We start from the raw sequence: 10,866 nt of genomic DNA on the forward strand, positions 1-10,866 counted from the left end.
CACACACAATGCACACTCATGTGTACACACGCATGCACACACATGCACGCACGCACGCCTTAGAGAAAAGAGCGAGCTATGTGCACTGCTTGGTGGTGTGGTCTCGATGCTTGGAGGCAAAGCAGGACCAAAACTATAAATTTAACAATCTAAAACAACATAAGAAAAAATTTTGAGACATGATCTTTCTTTGCAGCTCAGGGTGGCCTGGAAGTTGCTGTATGTCCCAAGTTGTCCTCAGTCTTGTGATCCTCCTGCCTCAGTTTCCCAAGTGCCACCATGCCCAGCTCGATTCCTATTTTAAGCTACAGGGTAAGACTGAACCTTTCACTTAGCATTCTTACATAGGATTTCTGGGGGCTGAACGTAAAGGGAATGCCAGAAATGAATGCGAAATCATCTCTAACTTGTCCTGGGCTGCTCTTGAGGTAGGACTGAGAGCAAAGATCAAGCCTGTATTTACCCGGACAATTTTTTTCACCGGGTGGAAGTCAGATACTGCGGCTCGGTTCAGCAAGTCTGCCAAGATATCTTCTTTTTTGATGAGCTTATATGTTTGCTCATCTGTGAAATCTTCATCTGCTCGACAGTTGAATATTTCCTGGGTCTTGGTCGTTAATACTAATGGATAAATCTCCGGATGGCCTGGGAGAACAAAGTGCAATTGGGACATTAAGTACAACTTAAAATGCTAGCATCAAGGAATGTTTTTGGTTACAGATTTGAGACTCTAAATGTCTCAGTCTTACATCTGAAGTAACTACATTCACTGTAAATATTCTGAACCACAGACTTTAAAGATGACTCTGTCACTAACCCTTGCCTTACAGACCTGAGGACCTGGGCTCCACTGGCAGCACCCACGCAGAAGGTGGGCAGCGTGGTGGGAACAGAGACTGCCCTTCCATTTCCTGGCTGCCCAGACCCAAATAACCACACAGAAACTATATTAATTACAACACTGACCTATTAGCTCAGGCTTCTTGTTAACTAACTCTTACATCTTAAATTAACCCATTTCTATTAATCTATGTTCGGCCACATGGCTGTGGTGTTACTTCATTTTTTATATGTCTGTTTCCTCAGAGGCTGGCTTGAATCTCTCTCCTTCAGCAGCTACATAGCATCTGCCTGACTCTGCCTTCTTTCTCCTTGCATTCAGTTTAGTTTTCCTGCCTACCTACATTCTTCCGTGTCACAGACCAAAGCAACTTCTTTATTAACCAATGGTAATAAAATATATTCATAGCACACAAAGGGAATCCCAGATCATGGTGGGATACCCTCGTATTGCCAGCAACGGTGAGCCGGGGGTAGAGACAGGCAGATCTCTGGAGCTCCTGGCTAGGCAGCCTGGCCTACTTGGAGAGGTTCCAGGCCTATGAGAGACCGTATCTCAAACAAGTATATAGCAGTGACTAAGAAATAAGTGACATCCAAAGGTGTCCTCTGTCCTCTACATGTGTGTACACATGTGTGCACCCACTCAAACACAAACATGCGTGCACACACACAAAACCTTGGGCAAAATAAAAAGAAAGTACCAATGGCTTATTAATATCCGTAAGGAACATTAATGTTTTCCTCTATTCATCCTATGCAAACCTTTTACCCCTTAACTGTCACCGCCCTTGTATTTCTACTGTGACGTTAAATAACATCTCTGAAACATTTTAAATTAATTTATTCCTGTATTCAACCATCTTCTTACTGCTGAGTATTCAGTTTTTCTTATTTGTTTCTAATTATCATAACTACTCTTTTAAATTAAAAATGTTTATGAATTGTTCTTGTACTACAAGCCATTTCTTTGGGGTAGTTTTAGGGGTGGAAGTACTGGTCTGAAGGTGTGGTGATTTTCTTTTAGGTCCTTTCAACATCTGTCTCTGTCCCTGGTCTTGCTACTTCCTCCTACCACAGACCAGTCCCTAGCAGTGGCGTGTCCTGGGGGGTCAGAGGATGCAACAGGGGAAGGGAGCATTTTACCCGTCATCAACCTTCATTATGGATTTCTTCCAGAGTCTTATCCTATTCAATATCATTAGTCCCTGCCAGGCCCGCCTCTGTCTCCCTATAGCATCTTCTCCCATCTCAGCATTCCTGGGTCCCAGTGGTGATGTCCAGCACACAGACTACGCATTAAAGCCTCCGTGGTTTCCTAAGGAAGCTGCTGGGAGGAACTGGGGACTCCTCAGCACCCAAGGGGGAAAAAGAGCAGGTACTATGCTAACACAGGTGTTCAGAAAGGCAAGAAGCTTCAAGAAACTGGAGAGACAAAACAAACAAACAAACAAACAAACAAAAAAGCCCATGTTCTCTTTTTAAAACTACAGTTTAATTTTTAAAGGCCTTTTGAGACGGTCTGTGATTGTTAGCTTTAGTTATCAATGCAACGGAATCTGGAATCACCTGGGGAAGACTGTCTACAGTAGATTGACTGTATAGGCGTGTCTATAGGGGATGGCCTTCACTAAGTTAACTGATGTGGGCTGTATGGGCGGGTCTATAGGGGATGGCCTTCACTAAGTTAACTGATGTGGGCTGTATGGGCGGGTCTATAGGGGATGGCCTTCACTAAGTTAACTGATGTGGGCTGTATGGGAGTGTCTATAGGGGATGGCCTTCACTAAGTTAACTGATGTGGGCTGTATGGGCGGGTCTATAGGGGATGGCCTTCACTAAGTTAACTGATGTGGGCTGTATGGGCGGGTCTATAGGGGATGGCCTTCACTAAGTTAACTGATGTGGGCTGTATGGGAGTGTCTATAGGGGATGGCCTTCACTAAGTTAACTGATGTGGGCTGTATGGGCAGGTCTATAGGGGATGGCCTTCACTAAGTTAACTGATGTGGGCAGTTTCAGTCCATGCATGTGGCACCATTCCCTTGGCAAGGAGGGAGGATCCTGAACTGTATGAGAAGGGAGAGATCCAGTTGAGTGCAAGCAAGGACACATGTGCTTGTTTTTCTCGGCTCTTGACTCAATGTGAAGGAAGTGGCTGTTTGCAGCTCCTGCCTTTACCACCCCTTCACGGATGGAGTATAAGCTGAAACTGTGAGCCAAGTAAACCCTTTCTCCCTTATGCTGCTTTATGTGCCCAGTGATTTTATCATGCCAACAAAAATAAAACCTGGGACATGGTCTCACACCGTGAAATCACAGGCTGCCCAAAATTTACTATGTAGAACAGATTGGCTTTGAACTTGAGGTAATTCCCCTGCCTCAAGACTGTGTTTTATGTTTCTTACCCTGACTAGACACCCAGTACATAACTTGGTATTTTTCACAAAAATGGCCAGTTTTCTCTAACCAGACATTTTATTTATTTTTGTTTTATGTACATTGGTGTTTGGCCTGCATGTACGTCTGTGTGGGAATGTCAGATCTTGGAGTTACAGACAGTTGTTAGCTGCCATGTGGGCGCTGGGAATTGAACCTGTGTCCTCTGGAAAAACAGTCAGTATTCTTAATCACTGAACCCTCTCTCCAGCCAGTAACCAGACATTTTAAAGGCAATATAAAAATAGGATTTAACGTTTCCTCGTGTGGAAGCTAGGAAACATTATGGGCTATTTGTAGCTGGGGTAGACCATCGATGGTTACTGTGGACAGAGGCAGCTGATAGAATGTGCCTTCATGGCCCAGCATAACAGACGGCATCGAGCAAGGCCCGAGGATTCTGCCACCCAACAGAGTTTGAGGTGAAATTTAACAAGAGCAGATGCTATTAGGCTTCAAGGCAAGCACAGAGGACAGCATCAGGACCTGAGGCAGCAGCACTGGGCTGTGAGATCAGCAGTAAGAGGCACTCACTTGAGCCTACCTGTTAGTGGGATGCTGTTTGTTCCTGAGAGACCAAGGGAGGTCTGGGAGCAGAGGAGGACGTTGGAGCTTCACACAGGTATCAGCTACAGGACTGCTGGCCATGAGCTCAGCAACAATAAACTGGCAGCAGACAAATACTGCCTTGGATCTTTTAGTACTCTGATGATGGGTTAGGGATTATTACCAGGCGTGTGCATGATGCACATGTGGGGGTGTGAGTGCACAGCAGGGCATATTTAGTATTTTTGCATCAATGTTCATGAGTGAGATTGGTCTGTAATTCTCTTTCTTAGTGATGTCTTTCTGTGGTTTGGGCATCAGGGTAATTGTAGCCTCATAAAAAGAGTTTGGCAATGTTCCTTCTGTTTCTATTGTGTGGAACAATTTAAGATGTATTGGCATTGGTTTTCTTTGAAAATCTTGTAGAATTCTGAGCTGAAACCATCTGGTCCTGGGCTTTTTTTGGTTTGGAGACTTTTGATGACTGCTCAGCTATGTTTATAGTAGCTTTATTTGTAATAGCCAGAACCTGGAAACAACCTAGATGCTTCTCAACCCAAAGAATGGATAAGCAAAATGTGGTACTTTTGCACAATGGAGTATTACTCAACTATTAAAAACAATGATGTCAGGAAACTTGAAGGCAAATGGATGGAACTAGAAAAAAGTCATCTCAAGTGAGGTAACCCAGACTGAGAAAGACAAACAACATATGTACTCACTCTAAATGGATATTAGCTGCAAAGTAATGGGTAACCATGCTGCAATCTACAGAGCCAGAAAGGCTACGTAGCAAGGGAGGTTCAAGTGGGGATGCACGGATCTCCCTGAGAAGGGCACCTGGGTTTGGTGGGGATGGGAACATGAGGAGTCAGGATGTGGGGTGGGTGGAGGGGAGAATACTGAAAGAGATGACTGGAGAGGGGGGCATTTGGGGCCAGGGAGACACCTGATGCAAGGGAAGCCTCCAAGAATTTACAAGGATGACCCTAGCTAAGATTTTTATCAATAAATGGCCTGTGATCAGATTGGTGACTACCCCAATTGTCATCAGAGAGCCTTCATCCAGTAGCTGATGGAAACAGGTGCAGACACGCACAGCCAAACATTAGACTGAGCTCAGGGGATCCTGCTGAAGAGTGGGAGGAAGGATTGGAGGAGCCAGAGGGGTTAAGGACACCACAAGAAAACCCACAGAAACAACTAACCCGGGCTCATAGGAATTCACAGAGTCTGAACCAATAACCAAGGAGCCTGCATAGGACCAACTCAGGCCCTCTACATATGTGATAGTTGTGTAGCTTATTCTACCTGTGGGACTCCTAACGATGGGAATAGGGGCTGTCCATAATGCTTCGGCTGTCTCTTGGGACCCTATTCTTCATACTGGATTGCCTTGCCAGGTCTTAATACAAGGGGCATTGCTTGTTCTTACAGCAACTTGATATGCCATGCTATGTTGATACCCATGGGAGTCCTGCTCCTTTCTGAACAGAAGCAGGAGGAGGGGACTGGGGATGGGAATAGGAGGAGAGGAGAGAGGGGAAACTATGGTGTGGATTTAAAATAAATAAGGTAAACACATGAAAAGGAAACAAAAGACTATTTATTCTTATTTTATATGAATAGGTGTTTTGCCTGCGTACACATCATGCTGTGCACCATGTGCATGCCGTACCCTTGGAGGCCAAAAGAGGGCTCTAGGTAGCCTGGAACTGGATTTATAGTCACTTGTGAGCCACCATGTAGGTGTTGGGAATCAAATCCAGGTCTCTGGAAGAGCAGTCGGTGCTCCTAATCACTGAGCCATCTCTCCAGCCTCTCCTTTCACTTTTACTGAAGTTTTGGGATCAACTGAGATTGTCAGGTTCGCCTGGAGTGTGCTTTACCCACAGTCATCTGACTACCCCTTTGTAGTCTCAAATCTATTTCTCCATTTAATTTCTGCTTTCTATTTTCATTGTTATTCTTTATTTTAAAAATTCCGGGGTGTGGGGATGCAACTCGAGCAGACCCCAAGTTTGGGGCCCATCTGGGCTATGTCGTGAGCCTCTAAATAGGGAATCCCTAGTGCTGCTTCCGCTCACCCATGCTCTCCATGTTCACTGGCTCCTCTTCTTCGGCAACTGAAAGGCAATGGGATATCAAGTTTACAGTTTGAATCAGGTGATCTCCCCTTGCTATGCCATTGTAAAACATCAAACACAAACCATAAATAAAAATATATACTGAATAATTCAACTACCACCTGAATGGTTACAGGAGAAGTAGGAAACTGTCTTCTCTTTAGTAACGCATGTGTGGTCAGTTGCATTTCATTCATATGTGGGGGGAAGGCTTAAGCTCCATTCAATATCTGTCTGACTTATAAGAGCAAAAGTATTTCATTTTACTTGATAGATAAATCAAGAGTATATACTCCATAGTACACAACAACATGCAATAATACAAAATAACACACAGCAAGAAATAACCAAGTAAAAAAATCTCATAAACAAAAAGACAATCCTACCTAGTAATGGTTGTTTGGCCTTCTTTTTGCCCTTTTTCTGGCCCTTGGGACTCTTCTCTGCTTTTGGTGCCATGACTCTGATGTAGGCTACAATGAGAGATAGCATTATTAAGTACTGGTTTATACTTTCAGGTAGGAAGCATTCTTATTTAGTAAATATAATATTTTCTAGGCTTGGGCCTAGACTAAATCAGCAATGAATTTTCAGCAGGAACTCAGGATTAGCTGTGTACTGTGTCTAAAGGTTTTAGTGCAACAGCAGTGTGATTGATAAGACCCTGTTCCTATGGAGCCGTTGACTGAGGTGCCCCATGGCTATCCCTGCTGCCCTGGGGTCTTATTCTCTGTGGTTGCTCAATGCTGTCATGGTCTTTGTCTCCTCACAGGCGTCTCGGCTACACAGATGAGCTTTAAGCCATGGGGTGAGTCAGGTCCGCAGCACACACATCTGTGCATAGTTTGTAAATGAATATAACTTAAGTCATACTCCTGTCTTACATGTAACTGTTAAGGTCTTATTTGTGCCGCCTCAGGGTGCTTTGACAGGATGTGGCACTGGGCAAGGTCATCCCATGGCATTAAATCCCTGTCAAGATGCCCAGCATAGACTCATCCTATTAAATGGTTAAGAGTGTGATTTCAGAGTCAGGTATAGTGGCTATCCCTGTGATTGGAGCTCTTGGGAGTGGAAGCAGAGGGATTGCCTTGCACTGCAGCCAGCCTGGGCTACAGAATAAGACGTGATTCCAGGAGTCTGTGCACCGGGATTTGCAAACAGTCTTACTTTTCAGCTGAATGGTCCTGGCAAGCTGCGGACCATCTTGGTCTCTATGTATTTCTTTGTTTCCCAGGGAAAATGGAATCCACTCAGAAGGTGGCTTTGAGGGCTCAATAAAAGGAATAAAAATCAAATCATTATTCAGCTTGTCACCTCAGAGAGGTTTGTCTTATTTTATGAAATCAATTTCAGCACAGATTGAGCATTATCTTGTAGCTGAAGGCTAAGACACCATCAGCTTCTGTTGTTCTTTACCTAGTCCTCTCATTACAGAATCGTGACCAAAGTGTGGGTGCCCGTGTGTTTGCGTGCACTGCAAACATTATCATTATTGTGTATGTGTATATATGGATGCAGAGGGGGAAGGAGGGCGGCATATGTACCACTGTGCTTGTGTGACAGACAAAGGACAACTCTGTGGAGTCACCTGAATGTGGGTCCTGGGATTGGATTTAGGCCATCAGCTTTGCATAGAAAGCACTTCTCATGTTGAGCCTTGAAAGTCCAATGTGTGTATTATTATTATTATTAATTCTTTTTTTGTTTTTTTGAGACAGGGTTTCTCTGTACCTTTGGAGTCTGTCCTGGAACTAGCTCTAGTAGACCATGCTGACCTCATACTCACAGAGATCCACCTGCCTCTGACTCCTGGGTGCTGGGATTAAAGGCGTGCACCACCACTGCCCAGCCAGTTTGAAGCATTTCATGTGCATTTTAAATTAAATGAATTTTTTTGAGACAGGATTTCCCTATTTGCCTACTCACACTGGCTTTGAGTTTAAGATACTTCTGCCTCAGCTTTTCTGCGACCTTAATCTTAGTTACGTGTTATTATTACTGTCATTTGTCATCCTTATTTTATGAAGGATGAAGTGGTCAGGTCACTGATGAGGGGACATAGAGAGGGTGAGCACACTCTCAGCCTCCACACCACAACATCCCTCGGGTTTCTGTGTTTCATTACAAATATATCTTAATTAGGGTTTCTATTGCTGGGATGAAACACCACAACCAAAAGCAAGTTGTGGGGGTGGGGGAGAGTTTATTTGGCTTACACTTCCGTGTTGTAGGAACTCAGGGTAGGAATTCAAACAGGGCAGGAACCCGGAGCTGATGCAGAGGCTCAGAGGGATATAGCTCACTGGCTTGCTCTCCATGGCGTAATCAGCGGTTTTCTTTCAGAGCCCAGGACCACCAGCCCAGGGATGGCACCACCCACAATGGGCTGGGCCCTCCCACACCAATCACTAATTAAGGAAATGCCCTACAGCCTGAACTTATTGAGGAATTTTCCCAATTTCGGTTCCCTCCTTTCAGATGACGCTAGCTTGTGTCAAGTTGACATAAAACTAGCTAGCACACAAACAGAACTATTTAAAGCCATGGTCTTCATCAATAAAGGCACGATTTATGCTTTGATCAGTATTTTATGATTCTGAATTTTAAAGCAATGTCTATTCCTTTCCCTCCCTCTCTTCCTCCTCCTGTACGCTCCACCCGTGTGTGTGAAGGGGCATGTTTGTGTGGCACAGGACAACTTAGAATGTCATGCCTTAGGCACTATCTACCTATCATCACTGTTTCTTGAGACAGGGTCAACCAGCAGGCTAAACGGGTTGACCGCCATGCTTGAGGAATCTTCCCATCTCTGCTTCAGAAGTGCTGAGATTACAAGTTTGTGTTACCACATCTTGATGAAAAAGTTTTAGATTTACTATTAGAACTACTATTTATTTTATTGTGTGTGTGTTGTACTTGCATGTCTGGACTGGTGGAGTTCGGAAGAAGGCATCAGATCCCTTGGCACTGGAGTTGCGGATGACTGTGAGCTACCATGTGGTTCTGGATCCCCAACAAGAGGATCAAGTGATCTTAACCACTGAGCCATCGCTCCAACCCTTTCACCTTGCTGTTTGTTTGTTTTTAACCTAGTTTTTAGTGATCAAATTCAGGTGCTCACAGTTTAGCCGGCAAAGTTGTCTCCTCAGCCCTGAACTTTATACTTAAACAAATTTAAATTACACACACGCACACACACACACGTGTGTGTGTGCGTGTGTGTGTGTGTGTGTGTGTGTAGGACAGAAGACAACTTACTGGAGCTAGTTCTCCCCTTGTAGCACGTGGGGCCTTGGTGGCAAACTCAGGTCACCAGGCTTTGTGGCAGGCGCCTTTATCTACTGAGCCATTACACCAGCCCAAAGCTCTACTTTATATAGATATTCTGTAATAAATGCTCTCTCAGTTTTTCAGATGAAGTGTTATCCACACCATTCTCCAGAATCATAAATTCAAAACGTAGACATCATTCTTTTTTTGGAAGATTTTTCATCAGTATATTCCTCTTCATTTTCCGTTCCAGTTCCATTTGGCTTAAAATACTCAACAACATTGTAAACACCACCCTACTTCATACAGCTACAGCGTGGGCAATTGCACAGGCGTGTGGTTACATGTACACACGCATTAATACTGCCAATACTACCACCATGACTGTTCATTGCATATTCTATACAATGAATATGCTTTTCACATATGAATAAAATGGTCAAGTTACTTCCCTAATATAAATAGTTTATTCTCTTCCAGTATAAGACTGACATCACTTGAAATGCATTTCCCAAGCCCCTTCTACTTCCAAAGAGTGGATTTTGCATTTTAGAAGAATTTTTCCAACTCTGGAAGCTTGAATCTGAAGATTATCCTGCACTGGTGGTCTGCTTTCTCCCTGAGCCTGAATCAGTCTTGATCTGACATATTCTAGCGATGCTGAGAGGAGCTGACACAGGTCCCAAATACACCGCCTGAGGGGTGGCTGTGGACTCACTCAGCGTTCAGTACACAGGACTACGAGGGCTGAGAGGCCGCACTAAGCAGCAATTAGGTCCTAGATACAGTGATTCCTAGGGAAATGAAACAAGAACCTCTTTCAAAGAATTCATCATCTCTCTTTGTCTTCCTGGTTAACCCTCTCCCTGGTTAACCCCCAGTGATCCGCTTCAGCCCACGTTAATCTTCTACGGTGTAGATGAGCAACCAGGATCACGTCATTCTCATATTCATTTATGAATAATTTATTGAGCTCCTACTGCGTGCCAGGCAATGCAAGGGCTAGAACAAGACAGTATCTTCTCTCTGTTCCCAGCATTCTTAAATCGCTGTTAACTGCTCTCTCGTAGCTGTTTTGTCTCTGGATTGGGCTGGAAGCCCTTTGAAAGTACTGAAAAAAGTCTTTGCTTATTTCGTAGACTTCACGGTGCCTAGCACATTAAGGGAAGTTTTCGAACGCCCTTGAAATGGTAATGAGATATTTAGTTTACCCTTGCGCATTCTGAACCGCCTTACCTGGATCACTAAAGGCAAAAGAAGATAGCCTCTTGGTAGTCAGTACCCGGGAGAAAAGCTTCTCTAAGGGTTGGAGACGCGGGGGCTTGACTCTTCTCGCTCCGGAAAAATAAATCTCAAATCTCCAGCAACAGCAGCTGCCGGGTGTTGCTAGGACGCGTCCGTTGCTAAGATGGAGATTGACAAAACCCCCGACACCAATACGGTATTGGCCTCCAACCGTTTTTGTCAAAGCAGGCTTGTAATTGGTTGTCATGTTGTGACGTCACCTAACCCCAGAAAAGCCGGCAGTTTTCCGCCAGCCAGGAAAGCGCCAGCGATTTCAGTCTTTTCGTGGCAGTGCTTCCGATTGTTACTAAGTCTTAACCATTTCTCCTCCCTGAATGTGTGTCTGAAGATACATCTC

General features: G+C 44.4%; 1 protein-coding gene across 1 annotated transcript in view; it reads right to left on the bottom strand.

Annotated features, from left to right (window-relative positions):
• The window catches only part of Dnai3 (dynein axonemal intermediate chain 3), a 54,296-nt gene extending 43,704 nt beyond the window's left edge, over positions 1–10,592 (bottom strand). Inside the window, exons 1-4 of the mRNA XM_057793518.1 lie at positions 10,461–10,592; positions 6,338–6,424; positions 5,913–5,951; positions 464–645 (exon numbers count right to left, since the gene is read on the bottom strand). Of these exons, the coding sequence (XP_057649501.1) occupies positions 464–645; positions 5,913–5,951; positions 6,338–6,410 (294 nt within the window). The 5' untranslated portion in view covers positions 6,411–6,424; positions 10,461–10,592. The remainder of the gene's footprint in view (positions 1–463; positions 646–5,912; positions 5,952–6,337; positions 6,425–10,460) is intronic.
• Between the last annotated feature and the right edge of the window lie 274 nt (positions 10,593–10,866).

Source organism: Chionomys nivalis, chromosome 18 (assembly GCF_950005125.1).
Source record: "Chionomys nivalis chromosome 18, mChiNiv1.1, whole genome shotgun sequence".
Taxonomy (NCBI): domain Eukaryota; kingdom Metazoa; phylum Chordata; class Mammalia; order Rodentia; family Cricetidae; genus Chionomys; species Chionomys nivalis.